Here is an 18,338-nt window from a genome sequence, read left to right as displayed (position 1 = left end):
TACTAGCAATATTGAGTTGCCAGATAATTTATAACTATTTGGTTAATTAATGTAAAAAAAACAAAACAAAAAAAACTTACTGTCAGCATCAGTGAGTCAGTGAGCTTAACTTTCATCAGTATTTGCTGAGTATTTTTAAGATAAATCATACAGTTACAACCTTACAAACTGGAAATGTTGTTCGATTGAGTCCTAATAAAATAGGAGTAGTGGATGGGACAGAAACAATCTAATTTGTAATAAAAAAAACTGCATTTTGGACTGAGGGGCAAAGCATAATCTTATCAAACACTGCAGTAATACCCGTAAAAGCTTTGTTGTTGTTGTCCCTCTTTAAGGATTGGATGATCATCTTCAGATTGAACAAATATACGTATGAAACAAAAAGCACCATCATATGCTATGTTGCACTGTTAGAAATGTATGCAGATCGAGATTTATCAAGCTACTTCTGAGGTCTACCTCGTCATAAAGATTATGGTCACCCAGTTCTAGAAGTGCCAAGTTATTGACAGATTTTGTTGGTTATTTTGTTCTTTTACATTCATTATTGTATGTCAGAACTCTAGGTTTTTTGTCTGTGCACCATCTACATTTGACGTTGTAATGGCATATGACATGACCTTTGTTCTTGGACGAAGCAGAGAAATCCTCCCCCAATTTCTTTTTTTTTTTTCTCTGACAATCAATTAACATCTTTAAACGTGTTATTCCCATTGCAGCTTTTTGGTGACATTGCAAATCCAAATGACAGATCTGACTGTGTCTTTGTGCCATGAAAGATTAATTGTTGGTATTTAGCTGTGAATAGAACGCGTGTTAAGAATAACTGTGAATTACACACTGTCTGCCCAGAGCTTTAATTAACCAGCACTGTTGGCACCATGCAGAGTTGCTGCTGCCGCTCCTGCAGCCAGGGAGAGTGAACAAATGGTGTAAAAATTATACCACACAATACGTGAACTTTGTGTTCAGTTATGGACATCTCTTTAACTTAAAATGCTAGAAATAGTAATCGTTTACAGTGGGCACGAAGTGGAGGTATCTATAAAATGTGCTGATAAAAGAAACAATTGAGTTTTGGTTTGTAGCTTTGGTATGTTTTGGTGTTGGTGTGTGTATGCGTACGTACACAAGATAATTGGTACATTATAGTGCTACAAAGTAATACTGATCAACGTAAGTAATGATTGACCATCATGGATACCTGATACCTAAAGAATACATGAAGTAACAATTAATTGTTTATAATAAATGTAAATACACTACATTACCTTAGAAAACAATGTACTACAAAGTCTTATAGTAAGCTAATTAAATAGCAGAATTGACAAGGGCATATTTTTAAATTCTTTCTCCAGTCACGTCTCGCAGAGTAACTCTCTGGAGGAAGTTCGTCTGGACGGAGACAAGTTTGTGCCCCCCGCGCCCCGGAAGGTGGAGATGAGGCGGGACCCTGTGCTTGGCTTCGGATTTGTGGCAGGAAGCGAGAAACCTGTGGTTGTCCGCTCAGTTACTCCAGGTAATGAGAATGACCCACCTGCACGCTGAGTTCTCCATACAACACTGACTCATTCAGTCCACAGCCACATCATGAGATGAAATCCACCTAAAACGTAGTAGCTTGGAGGAAAACCCACTTACGCCGATGATTCAGTGATTTTTAACAGCCCTCGATGAGTAAGCGTTCATTACAGCTTTGGCCACAAGACAGGACACTTAGAAAACGGAGAGCGTTCTGAACAACACGTGTGTGTGCCTGAAGTGTTGTTTGGTATGTTGTGGCAGGGGGTCCATCTGAAGGCAAACTGATCCCCGGGGACGAGATCATCATGATTAATGATGAGCCAGTCAGCTCAGCACCCAGGGAAAGGGTTATCGACCTTGTCAGGTAAGACATTTCCCTTGTGTCACAACTGCCGTGGATAATTGAATACCAACAAAAGCATTTTTACTTTAATGAGGATTCTGATATTAATATTAGTCACTGTCGGGTTTTTAAAGACGATATATCCTCTATACAAGGTTATTGACACTATGATGTTTTGTGTTTTGTTGATATAATTCTGAAGGAGTATGTTCAACTGAATTAATGTATGCACATTACTCTAACCACCCGTGCCATCCAATGTGATTTAGTTGTGATGTGGATGTTTTGGAGCACTTCATTAGATTAATCACTGATACACCTGAGTCATTGACTTTGGTTGACTGCTATATTAGTGGTGTAATAAGGTATGTGCCCTATGCTTCACAGATCTAATGGATTTTAATGGGTTTTCTCAGTTAATTCAATATACTTCCATGGAAAAAAAAAAAGTCAGGCACATGCACTTTTCTGCTGTCTTCAATATTTTTATGTTAACCACACTTTATTTTTTCAAATCATTAATCCATTCATTGCCTTCTGCTTATTTGAAATCATGGGTGTCATGGGAGTAGTTTATCCATGGTGGGAAACCCAGGCATCATGGTATGGAGACACAGTCTGTCCTGTGAGATCTGGATCTACACTGGGCTTTTCTACACAGTCTAATTTCCACTGTAAACATCTAACATGGAGCTACCAGTTGGCATCAATGATCATACTACATCAGTTTTCTCTTTTTGATGCAGAGGAGGAGCAGCTGTACTTTGAGCTCCCTCCTGATGAAGGAGCTCTGCACCCTGTTTCTAAAGCTGAGTGCAGACACCCTATGGAGGAAGCTTGTTTTCACCACTTTGTTCCAGAATCTCATTCTTTCAGTGATGATTCATATTTCATTGTGATTGGTGAGGGTCAGAAAATAGATAAAGTGAGAGGTTAGCTTTTTTGCACAGGCCTTTCTTCATTGTGACAATTGAAGCTTCAGCCACATTACTGATGACTTGGTCCCAGGGCATTTATCCATCACTTGCTCCAACCTACCATTACTCACAATCAAGACACCAAGATACTTGAACTCCTCTGCTTCAAGCAAAGACATATCCTCAACCCGGTGAAAACTGTGGTTCACCGGGTTGAGGGTTCTAAACTTTCCAATTGGCAATCATTGCCACAGACATAGAAGATCTGACTCTCATCATGTCAGTCTTAAACTTGGTTTCTGATCCAGTGCATTCTGGAGGTCATGACTCAAAGAGACCAACATAACCCCATCACCTCCAGATCAAACAATCTCCTCTCCCATGCCTTGAGATTCTATCCATACACCCCACAAACAGCATTGTGTTCAAGGTGTATTTAAGGTGTCCCTACTTTTGTAGAAATCTGCGTACTGAGTGCTATTATCTGAAGGGCTTTGGCTAAAACCAGGGTCTCCCATGGTAAAGTAGCCTCAGGCAAAGGGGTCAGACCTAGATGAAGAAAGACCAAAAATATTGTCATAACTCATTGAGATTAGGAAGACCAGTGAATCCTCCTGGCGTTAGACCTCGGAGTGGAGTCTTGCCCAGTGGCTAAGCCTTTGCTTTCTGGGGTTTAGGTGGTTCAACTAAAAAATGAAATAGTAAATTACCTCCATATAGGCCTACAAGCTTTGGATAGAAAAGTCTTTAGGGGGTAGGTGATTGTGGGGTCCTGGGTATATTGATGCCCTTGTGTCATGATCTGGCTTTTGAAATATGGAGCATCCCTTTTGCATTATGTCAAGCAGAAATAAAAAGGAAAAAAAAATGCCTGATTTACTTTTCTTTTTGTCTCACAGGAGCTGTAAAGAGTCCATAGTGCTGACTGTTGTTCAACCATACCCAGTGAGTATCTCCCCTTTGAATGAAATTGAATTCATCCCTATAGGCCATTTGAGCATTTGGAAGCGATTATTTTGTTGACTCTATGAAAGCAAGTAATTAATCACGCCATATGTTTGTGCTGGCACTCTTTCTGTCATGCCAGTAAAGTTAGAACTTGAGCTACTCGAACAAAGACAGACCTTTTGAGTGCCCTTATATGTAGGGAGTCAGAACCACACAGGACCTTGTATGAACCTGCAACAACAACATTTCCTAGCGATACAATGCACCAGATGGTGGCGAACACTCAGTACCAGGAGCATAACATCTCTGCAGCCTTTATTTAAAGTTCACATAATAAGTTGCTGGAAATGGTGTTATGCACTGTTTCCTTCCAAAAACAGACAAAAAAATGTCAGAACATAATCAAAGAAAAGAAGACATATTGTTTGAGTTTTCTTATGTGGCAGGAAACTCAAACGCATACCTCGTTGTACTATCAAATACATTTGGTATAAAACTCCAATCTTCCAGTCATTGTGAATGCAAGATGATTCTTTCATGCAGTGTCTGTGGTGTCAAGTACTTAATAAGAACCACTTAGAGACTGTTAAATATTTATAAACAGATTAAGTTGCAGTAATTCATCCTGTGATTACTCATGTTTACAGATTTTTTTTTACATTCTGTGAGATGACAACAAAAGGGTTATTCTCATTCTCATGTTCTTGATTAGTATTATCCTAATCATATCACGCCAAAGAAGAGTTAACATGTTTTAATGCGGAATTATATCCTCTAATCATGCTTGTGATTCATTTTGAAGTGGAAGCTGATTGTCCTTTAAATTCCTGCTTCTTTTTTGTATTTGTTCTTTCTCTCTAAAAGTCACCCAAATCTGCATTCATCAGCGCAGCAAAAAAGGCCAAGTTAAAGACAAATCCTGTTAAAGTCCGCTTTGCTGAAGAGGTCATCGTCAACGGACAGGTCCCGGTAAGTCAAACCAAAAGAACTCTTCTTGTTCAGCTTTAGATTTAGAGGTGAAAAAGACAGACTGTGATTTATTAAAGCCTTAGCTTTATCTATACGATATAAACAGCATCCCTTCGATGGCCTTCAAGTAATGGTGTCCTGTAATGCCCTCTCGTTGTGTGAAAGCACCATAACCGACAGCAAGAGATGAAGAGAGAAAGTAGATACTATTGGTTCAATGTGTTTTAATAAAGGAAAAAGTGGTGGCAAAGATGTTTTTTTTTTTTTTGCACTAACAGGGGGCAGTAAATGTGAGGACACTGCCACAGACAGATAAAAAGGAAGTTCCTGTGCAATTGCTTCCTATAATTAATAGGCGAGTCACAGAAAAGAAGATTCAGTGAGGGTATCAAGGAAAGAGAGCCAAACAGTGTTCATATAGCCCCGTTTTTAGGTAGAGTGCTTTGCCCAAATCATTCTCCCTTGGTAAAATTGAGGGGACAAACAATAATTGTCGTACTCACTCAAAGGGCAGAGCCTTAGAATTCAATCCCTGATGTCCACTGACTGGCGCCTCTGCTACAACTCCTGCTGCCCTTCTCTGCTGCATCCTTCAGGCTCTCCTCTGTTGCTTGGCCTTCGCTTGTCTTCTGTTGGTAGTCCTCCCTGAGAATGGATCCCCTTCCTGGCCATTAAACCCATAATAAAATAAATTAAATAATATGCATTAAAAGCTTCATTCACTGCATTCATGTCAAATTCAAGTTTTTCGCAGCCTCTAGATTGCCTTTCAGCTTTGCCCTGTTTTTAGCATCATTTTTCTTCTCATTAACCAATCAGGTGGTCCTTTTTGTACTAATGATTGTCTGAAAAATCAGCGAGACTGTATGGAAAGCAGTCATTCATTCGAATCATTCAGATTATCCATCAAAGTAGTGATGGGTCGGTTGCGAACCCGGGGTGTTTTTTTACTGTCACCCTGCTTTAAACTCCTCCACAACTATGTTTATGACCCGTCTGCTTTTTTATTTTTTTATTTTATTTATTTATTTATTTTTTTGCCATTTGTTCCCTAATATTTTCTAACAAACTTACTGAACAGCTCGGTTTGCAGCTAATTAGATTATTTTTTGAATGACAATGTTGCGTAGAGGTATCGGAATACAGCTGAATAAAAAGATAGTTTAGACTTTTTTAGTTTTTTAACAATCAGTCATTTTCTGGCTCCTTCGTACTTCAAGGTTACTTTGTGATGCCCTATCACTTTGTGACTGCAAAGTGACAAAATATGAAATGGTTTAAAAGAAGAAGCACTCCATAACATGTTCCTTTAGTGGAGGGCTTCACATGTCTCTTACAAGTATAGTTTAAGGACTTTTCTCTTTATAAAGAGAGTTGTTGATCGTACAATTTTCCTTTTCTTCCCAGGAAACAGTAAAGGACAACTCCCTTCTTTTTATGCCAAATGTTTTGAAGGTATACCTGGAAAATGGCCAGACTAAATCATTTAGATTTGACAGCAACACATCCATTAAGGTAGGTGCTGGTAAGAGTTTCCTTTCACACTGAAATGCTGTTATGTCATCTAAAAGCCTGTTGAGGTTTACTTTATGAAGCGCAACCTTTCCTCTTCACCGTGGCATTCAAAGCCGTACCTCAAGTGAACTTATGATGCAATCAAAAAGCAGTTGCCATATAATTAATTGTGAAGGAGAGCCGAATGTAGCGATTTACATTTGCCCCTTGCTTTTTTTTTTTGCAGGTGGAATTCTAAATGTATGTTATAACGGTGATGCTTTTAAACATTCTAGGCTGTGAGAATGATTTCTGTGCATGACTGAGCTGAGCACGAGGAAGCTGCTCAATCTGCACATTGTCTTTGTTGTGTTAACTGTGACATTGTCTATCTTGAAGGACGTCATCTTGACCCTGCAAGAAAAGCTATCCATTAAGTGCATTGAGCACTTCTCTTTAATGCTGGAGCAAAGAGCTGAAGGGTCTGCCAGCAAACTCATGCTCCTGCATGAGCAGGAGATGCTAACTCAGGTGAGAACACAACCATGGATAGAAAGATAGAGCAACTGTTCAGTTCACTTTGGACAAAAAGTTATTAGTTTGTCCACTAAAAATAATTGTGATTTTATCTGCAGTAACCGATGATCAATGTATGACACTTTTCTGTACATTATATCAAAAGAAGACAGAAGATATTTAAGGGCATATAACGTGTAAAATCAAAAGTAACAGAAAGAAATTAAGCTGTCAAACCTTTCAGCCAAAGAGTGCTGAGGAAGTGTAAGGATGTCATGTGAAACCGACAAAACCTGAAGCAGACACCAACGGCCAAACAAGAAAAAAAGATAAAGCTGGTTTGACTGAAAGTTAAGATAAAAAATATGTCAAAAGACCCTTAGAATCTTCATGCTAACTAACAAGAACCACAGCTGTACTGATAGTTTGGCTGCTAATGCCACAGAGCTATTTGTTAGCTCTGTGGCACTTTGTTCCATCCTTGTCCCACAGCCTTGGGTTGTTCTCTGCCTTGAAATCAAGATTGTAACAGTTCTTTTTAATTCTGGGGAAGAAAAAAAAATGTCTCAAGCAGAGAGTATGTTTTGATGAGGGAGGAGAAGTTCATATTTTAATCTTCATGAAAATGCCAAACTTGTACTGCGTAAAGGAGTGAGCAGTCAATCCGATTCTTAGTTGCTACACATATTAGAAAAGTTGTTTTGTTCCAAAAACGTATTTGAAACGCAATGAAAATGCCAGTTGTGATTTACTTATTTTTTATGCTTTTCTTGTTGCAAAATTTGATATTCAGGTTCACAGAAACCTTGTTGATGGTGCTGGGTGGCTCAGTTGGTAAAACGGGTGCACCATGTACAGAGGCTACAGTTCTCAACCCGGTTGTCCCGGGTTTGGTTCCCGCTCCTGGGTCATTTACTGCATGTATTCCACTTCTTTCTCACCAAATGCTGCTAGTTCTAAAAAAAAGAAAAAAAAAAAAAAGAAACCTTGTATTTTTTAATTTTTTTAGAGGCCTGTGCAGGTTACATAACATTTTATAGTTAGCTCATCTGTGAGGAAACATGCACATTAATTTAATTCCAGTAGAAGAAATCAATATTTGTCCATCTTCGCATATGTTATGACTGTCTTAACTTACCATCATTACTGCGGGAACACTGATATTTTAATCCATAATGCTGAAAAGCTAAACAACAATTGTCAAATAGTTACTTAAATTCCAGTCTTTTAATTTAATTATGTTTTTTCAATTTTCACTTTAGTTATTCAAAGTCATTACTTCTTCAGATAAAAAAAATAAATAAATCACATTGACATGTTTTTTTAACCACAGAAAGTTTCAAACACAAAAAACTTATAATAACTAACCTAACACTTCTCATTTTGGGATCATGCTCCAGGTGACACAGAGGCCAGGCTCACACAAGATGAAGTGCTTCTTTCGGATCACTTTTGTCCCAAAGGATCCCGTGGACCTGCTAAGAAGAGATGCGGTAGCTTTCGAGTACCTCTATGTTCAGGTGAAAATGCAAGAATCCACACACACAGAAATAGCTTTTAGAGCAGCAGTAGCTGTTGCTTATTTTACATTTGCAGAATGACAGCAGCCATGAGTCAGACTTCTCATTCTGCAAACACTCACTGTGTGTGCATGGTGTTGTTTTGGATTCCATGGATAGAAGTGAATAAAACTAACAGCTTCCCGTTGCATCTCTCTGCGCCTCCTTTCAGAGCTGTAATGATGTGGTGTTGGAGAGATTCGGGTCTGAACTGAAATATGACACAGCTCTTCGCCTGGCTGCCCTGCAAATGTACATTCTGACCATCAATACCAAGCAGTCTCAGAAAGTTTCCCTGAAGTATATTGAGTAAGTAGATCAGGTTTCACGATGCACTGCGACAGTGAACCTTTCTTTGTTTTTAGCGACTTGGTCCAGAAGGTACAACAATGTGGTGATGTTGATCATACTATGGCCTTACATCTCTGCCTCTGCTTTAATAGTCTGATAATTGTAACTTTAATCAAAGGACCCGCTTTGAGTGATGAAAATAACTTTTAATAGTAGCTTATCTGTGTCCACAGGAAGGAGTGGGGTCTGGCATTATTCCTGCCACCTGCGGTGTTGTCTAGCATGAAAGAGAAGAATATCAAAAAAGCTCTCACCCACATCTTGAAAACTAACCAAAACCTGGTGCCTCCTGGCAAAAAGGTAAGGAGTTACTTATTCACTGTATTTTTTTTTATCTCTGTTTTATTTGCACATCTTACTCAAGGATACCACCTAGTGGAGAGTTAAGATCTATAGTACTGTGGAGGTATTCATAACCACTTACGTTTGGCTACATTTATTACAAACACAAATTTCTGTGTATACTGGGGTTTTGGGTGACAGACCAGCACAAACTGATGCATAATTGTGAAGTGGAAGTATAATAACACACATTAACTCACGGTTTTCATGCTTTTTTGCTTTAAAGCAAAAGCTAGGGTCATGTTCTGCAGGAGGGTGAAGTCTGAAGTCTTTTGCAGCCTCTAATAGGTTTTCATCCAGGACTGACCGTCCATATTCTCCATCCATCTTTCCCACCTGAAGAAAAATATCTCAAGACAACCAGGAGTACATTTACTAATGAGGTGGCTTTTTAGGTGAATTTTAGGTAGCAATGTAAAAGAGCCTGCATACATCATTCCACTTCCATTTATCTTTGTCCAAAATCTAATTTGATCACGTTGCAGTGTGTGGTTATAAAGTAGCAAAACGTGAAAAAGTTCAAGAGGTATGATTACTTCTGCAAGGCAGTGCTTAAATACAAGGCAATGTTTGTTTGTTTTGTTTTTTTTCATATTCTGCTTTACAACTTTTATTTACTTAGTTTAGTTTACATCTGACACTATGTCCCTCTGTTCATCACCTCTTCAGCTGACTGCACTACAGGCAAAGGTGCATTATCTGAAGTATCTCAGTGATTTGAGACTTTATGGAGGCCGTGTTTTCAAATCCACTCTGGTGGTGAGTAAGCTCGTCTTGGTATCCCCCACATGCATGCAGCTAGTATCACATCCTGTTTAGTTATATTTATGTGGCGTCTCTGTCCCGTTTACAGCAAGGCGAGAAGCACACAGAAGTGACTTTACTGGTGGGACCTAAATATGGCATCAGTCATGTGATAAACACAAAAACAAATCTGGTGGCGCTTCTGGCTGACTTCAGCCATGTTAACCGCATCGAGATGTACGCTGAAGATGAGAACAGGGTTAGAGTGGAACTGCATGTTCTGGATGTGAAGGTTAATACAACATTTCTAAAAAAAAAAATAATGTATTGTTAAAGTCTTTTTGTATAACTTTGACTGTTATTTTTTTTGATTGGACTGTCTCATCAGATTGTTTTCTTCTCTTACAGCCCATCACTCTGTTAATGGAATCTGTTGATGCAATGAATCTGGCCTGTTTGACTGCTGGCTACTACAGATTACTCGTAGACTCTCGGCGCTCCATCTTCAACGTGGCCAAAAACACGGAAACAAGTAGGGAAACAATGTGATTCAAAATAGCTATCCTTGACTCAGCAGGATGTGTTCAAATATATTTATTCAGACTCTCGGTTCCTTTTTCACAGGCCATGCGGCTAAACCGAAACAAAACTACCAGGCAATCGAGTGTGCTTACAGTGTACCTCACAAAGGGTGTGAGGACAGAAATAACCAGAGGTGCAGCCAAGATTACTTAGACCAGGAGTGTGGATACCTTGACCACAGTAGATGTGAAGTCCAGCCTGTGTACGTGACAGAGATTCACCAGCCTCAGCACTCTGTTCACAGGGCAGAGAGAGCGGAGTGCTGCAGAGTTCCTTGCTCCCAGACTTATCTCAATATACCAAGGCCTAAGCCGCCGGATTCATCCAGAAATGCAAAGGTTTCCTTCATATTTGGGGAACCCCCTCTGGACAGCGTGAACCCCCAAAACCTGGGTTACCAGAGACTGATGGATGAAGGCCCAGAGATTGCAGATAATTACAGCCACATGTACAGGCGCCTTGAGGAGGATTATAAGATGATGGATGCCATAGAGGAGGGTTATCCATACTCTACCAAAATCTTTGGTCCCACAGAGTGCATCGAGGAGCCCCTGCTGCATGACATCTGCTACGCAGAGACAACAGATGACGCAGAAGACGAGGATGACATCAGCTGTGAGGAAGATTTGATCATGAGTGACATTGATAAGCCCACATTGCTGACACTCTCAGGGTCCAGTGATGACATCATTGACTTGACCTCCCTCCCTCCGCCTCCAGAGGTTAATGATGAGGAGGACAACGATGTGCTTCTGCACTCCCTCAACATGGCCATTGCTGCTCCTCCTCCTGGTTTCAGGGACAGTTCTGACGAAGATGAACAGCAGGGGGCTGGGACTCGGGCCCAGGAGGCCGGCAATGATATCCCCATCTCTCTAATAGACTCTGTTCCCACACACCGAGCGGAGGGTCCTGAGGAGCCTCTGGACGACGCAGTGGTGTCCACCCTGCAGGCACTCGAGGCCCTGGCTGCTTCCGAAGAACAGAGTCCTGCACAGTCCGAGAGCAGCACAGGTTCTCCTTATACTATTGTAACATTCATCCACTAACATTATACTCACTTGATCCATTCATTTTTGATTTGCTCTTATTTTTTTGTCTCATTTTTTAATAAACCCCATTGTGTTCAATGTTTCCATTTATGAGTATTTTTTTCATTCGTTTGAGACATTTGTACTCATTGTGTTATTCATGTTATTTTTGAGATTGTTTTTTTGTTTGTTTGTTTTTTCACAAAATGCATTATGGTATGCTTCTAACATGCTCAGAAAATGATATTCCTAAATAGCTTTGAACAGATGTGACCAAATCCTGGGTTCCCTTTTATTTTTTAAGAACAAACCTCAGGAGTGCTAATAATTTTTGCAGCTGCTGCTATTGGTTAGACTATTTGTGCAAGACAATATGACCAATATGAGTTTCACATCTTTCCATAATGTTTGGTCTTGTTAAGATCAGAAATCTTTTTATTACAGGCTCCTTTAAGGTGACTTTTCTTCTTCAAATAGACACTTTTAGGTGTATGTTTTGATGCTGATACATTATGGATAAGCAACAAACTTGAGGCTGAGTTCTTTGAAAGTAGGAAATAAGAGTTATTGCTCCAGAATGCTTCAATTATCTTTTTTATTTCATGCCTTGCATTAGTGTGAAGGCTAATTTATTTGAGAAGCTGCAGCTCCATGACAAAACTGAGTCTCTTCCATCTGGTATGTCCAGTTTTGCTTAACTTCTCTTCTCCACCATCAGTTTTCAAGAGTACCATGGTTTTATATTTGTGGCCCAAAATTAGGTTAAATTTGAGCTATTTCCACAAAGCCAACCTTTAAGAAAAAGAGACATGCTGATTACTTGAAGATACGCCTTGCACTATTAATTGTATTGATTTTAGAGGGTTTGGAGACAGAATAGAATATTATTAGCTATATCATCAGTAAAAACAGTGATATCAAATTACTGAATCCTTAATGATCTATATTTTTTTTCCTGACTTGTCTAAATTACATCAATAATTTTGTCTTTTAGAAATTTCTCTTGAAATGTCTTTCCATCCATCCATCCATTCACCCACCCACCCAATCATCCATCCATCCATTCATTCACCCATCCATCCAATCTTATTCAGGTTTTGTGAAACTACAAGTCCCAATCCAGTAAAGAGCACATTACACAGACAAAGCATGCAGTTATGAAAAACAGTTTCTATGCTTTTTACCTTGTCACACAACTGATTTAAATCTACAGCTGCCTTCAGTTTCAATGATCTAAGAAAATATGATGTCATAGGAAAATAATGTCAAGACATCATCTCACTACACAGACGTGATGTTCCATAAAGTGTTTTTCAATATCCCAGCATACAGGATTTTATATTTTTTAAATATAATTTTGCATTGTATCAGTAAGATATAATGTTGTCAGTAAGTTATTTTCTTTTTTATTATTTGCAGATTGATTTACATCTATTACTGTGTTTTAAATCCCTTTTTATGTTAATTTATGTTATTGTTTCTACAAAATATAGCTGATTTATTCCTTGATATGAGCCATTTGCTTAAGAAGAAATCTTTAATAACGTATTCTTCTTTTGTATGTGTGGTACGCAGGTGTACAAATATCAAGAGCGTTTAGCCCAGAGTCTTCCGATTCTGGCAATGAGACGAACTCCTCTGAGATGACCGAGAGTTCAGAGTTAGCCGCTGCTCAGAGGCATTCAGAAAACCACCTGAGGATGCATGTAGCCATGACAGAAGGATACCGTGCCATGAATGAAGAAAAGGCAGAGGTTTGCACGACTAGTGATGAGAATCCGGAGGAAGCTAAATCCTTGGCCGTTGCCTCCTCTCAGATTTTCCACTCAGATGGCGGTGAGATGGAACCAGATACTATGGAAATCAAATCAGTCAGTGAATTCTTCACCAAGATGCACATGGGCTCCCTAATGAGCAGACAGAGAGGGAAACAGAGGGAGGCGGAGAGCAGTATCCAAGGAGATAGATGCAGTTCCTCTGAAAAATCTAACTCGACTTCTCTAGATTCCGCTAAGGACGAGCCCCCTCATCTTGTAGGGAAGTACAACGCTTTCACTGTAAGAGATTCCTATTACATGAATCAACTTGATCTAGGGAGATCTCACTGCAAAGACAGGCATCAAAAATGGCAGCAGAGAGCACCGGGAAGCAAAATGGCAGAGAATCTTGCACCAGAATGTGCAAGTGACTCACAGGCTTCCCACGCAGACAGGCTGACAGCAAAGGGAGAAAACCAGGACTCAGACGAAAGAAACCAACAGTTAAATGCCCATCTCATCTCCCCATCCAAAGGGCCCTTCTCCGCTGAGAGTGATGCTACTTTACAGGACAATAAGCAGAAACAGATCAAGCTTTCGCAGTCAGAGCAGGATGTCACACGGACATATGAATACCACGTCAGCAAGCGCATGTCATCGATACAAAGTGAAGGCGTTCATTCTCTGCAGAGCTCACAGTGCTCGTCAATAGATGCGGGTTGTAGCACCGGCAGCAGCAGTTGTGTCACTCCAATGGACTCTCCCCTTTGTGCCACAGACAGTATGCATGTGCTATCAGAGTCTTCGCTAAAGGGGATGAGCTATGCAGCTGGGGCTGAGGAGAAGGCCTACGGACCCACAGTGCAGGGGAAAGCGGGGCACACAGTGGACCCCACCCTGATGAGAAAAATCCATGCAGCGACCAGTGCTGAGCCAGGGTTTGGGAGCAGTCACAAAATGCCCAAGATAAAAGAAACCACAGGTAAGACAAAAACACTAGGGGACATCTCTACTTTGTTTCTGTAGAAAAACATAATTAAAGGAAATAAAAACGCATTCACCAAGCATTCCATTCTCACACTGGTATCAAAAGTTTTTTGGGGAGGCGGGGGGTTCTATTAAATACTGGCCTTGGCATTTAGATTAAATATTATCTTTGGTTTTTGAAAAAAAGTTACCAGAACTTTGTTTTTTTCAGAAACTATTCAGGAGATATTATTCTAACCTGTTGTGGAAGGCTTTCTGAGGATCTACATTTTCTTTTACTTGAGGAACATTTGAAAGACCGAGAGAGAGCAGAAACCATATATTCTGGCCTTAGTGAGCTAAGCTTCATTAAAACAAATGATATCTACTCAACACAGTGTCCAAAAAGGAATCAACAATTGGAAGCTATTTGACAGCATTATAGATACACATTGTTACATTTCTATGGCTTATAAACAAATAAATAACATTAAATTCCCTACTATCTATATCTGAAACTGTACCACACCAAATATGTTATCCATCTGCACCATGAACTTTCTAGACAGGAAAGAGGTATATGGTATGAGAACAATTTAGAAATACAATATTTACTGCATACATTTTCCACATTTACGATATTTGCATAAATGCCATGAAAATGTTGTAATAATCAATTAACACTTTTACTTGATCTCATGCTACACTATGCAGATGATCTGTCTGCTATGATGAAGTTTGACCTTGGCACAACATATGCTTGAAGTAAATGAAATGGAAATCGACTTGGCCTTATTTTCTGATTTAATAAGCTAATAAGACTTTAATCGCTTAGAGTTGTAGGCTGCATATAAATTATAATGATTTAGTTATTGGCAATTTGTTCCACAAAGGAGATACTAGTGTAAAGCTGTTTTTATACAGGGGTGCCTAAAGTCGGTCCTCGAGGGCCGGCATCCTGTATTTTATAGTTCTCTCCCTGGTGGGAGTAACAACCATTTCAGCAGGTCAATGTTCTTCTTAGGCCTTCTAACGAGCCATTATTTGATCCAGGTCTGTTAAACCAGGGAGAGAACTAAAACATGTAGGATGCCGGCCCTCGAGAACCAACTTTGGGCACCACTGTGCTACAACATCTTTAGGTGTAAAACTTGTGCCTCAGTTCATGTGACAACAAATGTGTGACATGAAACTATGTGAGAAGTGCAGACTGCCTGAGTGCATAAAACTTGAGAACCCCACCTAAATGTTTATTGCTAGTTTGAAATAGCTCTTACTTGCATGTTTCGATCATGTCTCAGAAAAGAGTACCTTATGCTTTTTTAGTTTTTTTTTGTTTGTTTGTTTCTTGAAGGAAAAATGTCTTATGTTGATTATCATTGGTGAAGATGAGAAAATGTACTCTTACCAGCCACTTTAGACTAACTTTACTGGTGTCAGGTTTAACAAATATCTGCCTTTAGAACTGACTTATTTTTGCAATGTATAGATTGAACAGGGTTTGGGGAACATGCTTCAATAATTTTTGCTTCATACTGATGTGCGTCTCACAGATCTGTGACTCTGCTGTCACAGAGTGCTGATGGGACTGGGATATGTTAACTTTGAAGGCTAATAGACAACAGTAAATTCACTGTTGTGACAAGAAACCAGTTTGAGAAGTAGCCACTAGAAAATGGGTATGCTGTGGTCAGAATGGTACTAAGGTAAACTGCAATATGAAAGTTTAATTAATGGACAAAAACACACACCTTTTTTCTCATTGTCTGAAATTAAATTGGACTAACTTCTTTTGGTTTAGGTTAATTAGAATTACCAAAATTATTTCTATTTGTTAAATTCTACAATAATGAGAGAAAGAACCTATCTGTGATTTATTTAATTTATTCAAAATCAGATGTTTTCAGTACATATATATACTCAATATGTTGTTGCATTGTCTTTTAATTGTACGACTTGGGTCAAGCACTGTGGGTTTCCTTCCACACACTTCCACAATAGTTTTCCGGAGTTGTGGCCCTTTATTCCTGACAGAACTAGAACAGGTTTATAGGCTGTGTTGCTCTCACACATTTTTTCATATTTGCCCACAAATTCCCTAAAGGACTGAGATCAGAGCTTTGGTATGGACATGACAAAACATAAACTTTGTTGTACTCAAGCCACTTTGTACCCAATTCAGTCAGCATCTTCACAAGGTCTTTGGATTTTGCTCTGCGATTAATTTGTGGATTTCGGACCAAAACAAGTTAATTTCTGGAACACAGAGCTGCATCATACTTCTCCTTCCTGAGCAGTATGATGTTTGGACATTCCCATGATATAGTATCTGTTTAACAAATAAAAGCGGCACATTTTCAAGCATCTGGAAAATGTTCCCAATGATGAACCGGAGATTTACAGTTCTCTTCTTTATATTGTGGCTGATTTATTTTGAATTTGTCATTAGATTAATCAAGAAACCAGAGCCATGACTTCATAACCTGAGCTCACGCCCTCATTGTTTAAAGAGATAGCACTCATTTGTTGTGTAAACTTCGTATTTTTAAGACATTAAAAAATAAAAGAAGGACAACAGCCACTGGTTCTTTCCATGTTTTTGACACATTTTCTGTTGTTGTTGGCAAACCATTGAGCATGTGTATCTACTAAAAGTGGCTGGTGAGTGCATGTTGTTTTGATAAGCCTCTGGTATAAGAATGATAGTACATCCTTACTTTATATTCTGTCTACAATAACCTAATCATGCACATTAAAAAAAAAATAAAATAAAATAAATACTTGATTGCTGCAGGGAGATACTTAACAGTTCTTTCTGTTTTTCCTAATACCCCTAGTGTAGCTTGCACACAGCTGAAGAAGGCTGGGAAAGACTCATCTTTATCTCTCTGTAACAAGACCAGTACCACCTCCACCATCATATCACCTTCATCATTACGAAGTAGCACGACGTCTAGTGAGGTAACACTGGCCAGCCCTGAGCCTGACCCGTCTTCATGTGACCCAACAAGAAGCCTCAGGAAGCCGCACAGGGTTCAGATGCTCAGAAGGAGCTGGAGCACCTTAATGCCAGGTTCCAGGAGCATAGAAGCACTTAAGGAAAGGACAAAAGTCACGCTCACTGGAAAGACTGTAGGTCAGAATCTGCAGTCCCAAGATTCCCCAAAAGTGAAGAGGGCACTCTCTGCGAAAACCCTACCCAAAAGCTTGTCCCAGGGTTCAGTCAGCTCCGATTCAGCAAAGAGAAGGCCGCTAACCGGAGTCTTACTGCTGCCGTCAGAGTCAATAGCTCCAAGGCCAGATGGAACATGGAGGTGTCACGGGCCATTTAGTCACTGCTTCCTCAGGAGAAAGCCAATTACTCAAGGTAGTTATGAAGATACAGAGATGTCTTCACAAGTTCTGCTCTCTAGTAGCCCGACTTCATCTAGTCGCAAGGGGAAAACAGTCCAGAAAGCAGGCCACAAGGCTGAACAGACTGATACGTCTGTGACCGAGATGAGTCTCAATGACAGACTCGATCATGTACACTCAATGAAGGGAAAAACATACAGCCTTCATACAGGGTTTGCACTTGCACGGAAGGATGCCTTAGAGATGATTAGCGTGTTGCACTGCAGTGTCAGACACAGGTCCAGCGGTGACATACCTGAGATAGGTGAGACCGACATGGAGACGCTGTCCCAGCTTCTGCTGCTGCAGGCCAAAGTGCTGAACAGTGCCTGCAGTCAGATGTCCACGGAGTACAGCAGCCCGGAGGAGCTGCTGCTCACCCTGACGCACAGCTTCCACACATTGTGCTGCTTAGCGCAAGCCTGCATGTCTCTGGTGGAGGTCCTGAGCACCGAAAGCGAACGCAGGGAGGTGGTGGCCAAGGTGAATGAGGTCATCAAGAACTACGTGTGTCTGCTAAAAGCTGCTGAGGGAGCCGCGGGAGGCTCTCCCGGTGACCAAAGTGTGAGCGCATTGATACATTACTCTGCCACCATGTCTGTTGTTATAAACACGCTAACTATCTCACTAAATTCACTGCTCAACAAAAAAGCTGTTGCTGTGTTCTGATTGTTGATTTTTAAGCCATACATAAGAGACGTGAGTTTACCAACCAATGTGAACTGCTGTGAATAAAATCTTGCCTTGTGTATACACTATTTTAATATCTAAAAATATATATATAATTATATCAAATAAAGTTTTAAAGAGATTATATCCAGACCCCAATGAAGAGAACAATGACCCTTCCCTCGAGTATATTCTAAAATATGACATAAGGATTATTTTAATGATTTATT

The 18,338-nt window shown here is 39.8% G+C and overlaps 1 protein-coding gene across 5 annotated transcripts in view; it reads left to right on the top strand.

Annotated features, from left to right (window-relative positions):
* The window catches only part of LOC106954771 (FERM and PDZ domain-containing protein 4-like), a 48,590-nt gene extending 30,377 nt beyond the window's left edge, over window positions 1-18,213 (top strand). For 4 of the 5 annotated variants that reach the window (XM_015044517.1, XM_015044525.1, XM_015044531.1 and 1 more), the window contains 15 exons: window positions 1,362-1,522; window positions 1,789-1,891; window positions 3,687-3,732; window positions 4,600-4,704; window positions 6,112-6,219; window positions 6,598-6,729; window positions 8,115-8,234; window positions 8,446-8,582; window positions 8,798-8,924; window positions 9,636-9,725; window positions 9,820-10,002; window positions 10,119-10,242; window positions 10,335-11,306; window positions 12,899-14,062; window positions 16,889-18,213. In XM_015044517.1, the coding sequence (XP_014900003.1) occupies window positions 1,362-1,522; window positions 1,789-1,891; window positions 3,687-3,732; window positions 4,600-4,704; window positions 6,112-6,219; window positions 6,598-6,729; window positions 8,115-8,234; window positions 8,446-8,582; window positions 8,798-8,924; window positions 9,636-9,725; window positions 9,820-10,002; window positions 10,119-10,242; window positions 10,335-11,306; window positions 12,899-14,062; window positions 16,889-18,108 (4,792 nt within the window). In that variant the 3' untranslated portion in view covers window positions 18,109-18,213. Of the gene's footprint in view, window positions 1-1,361; window positions 1,523-1,788; window positions 1,892-3,686; window positions 3,733-4,599; window positions 4,705-6,111; window positions 6,220-6,597; window positions 6,730-8,114; window positions 8,235-8,445; window positions 8,583-8,797; window positions 8,925-9,635; window positions 9,726-9,819; window positions 10,003-10,118; window positions 10,243-10,334; window positions 11,307-12,898; window positions 14,063-16,883 lie in introns of all 5 variants that reach the window. The other variant, XM_015044551.1, reaches the window with a different exon arrangement.
* Window positions 18,214-18,338: the final 125 nt, after the last annotated feature.

This window comes from Poecilia latipinna, unplaced genomic scaffold (assembly GCF_001443285.1).
Source record: "Poecilia latipinna isolate Pla-1442-1.1 unplaced genomic scaffold, P_latipinna-1.0 Scaffold37, whole genome shotgun sequence".
In the NCBI taxonomy this organism is placed as follows: domain Eukaryota; kingdom Metazoa; phylum Chordata; class Actinopteri; order Cyprinodontiformes; family Poeciliidae; genus Poecilia; species Poecilia latipinna.
The sequence above is the reverse complement of the archived record's forward strand: the minus strand, read 5'-3'. Positions and strand labels throughout refer to the sequence as shown.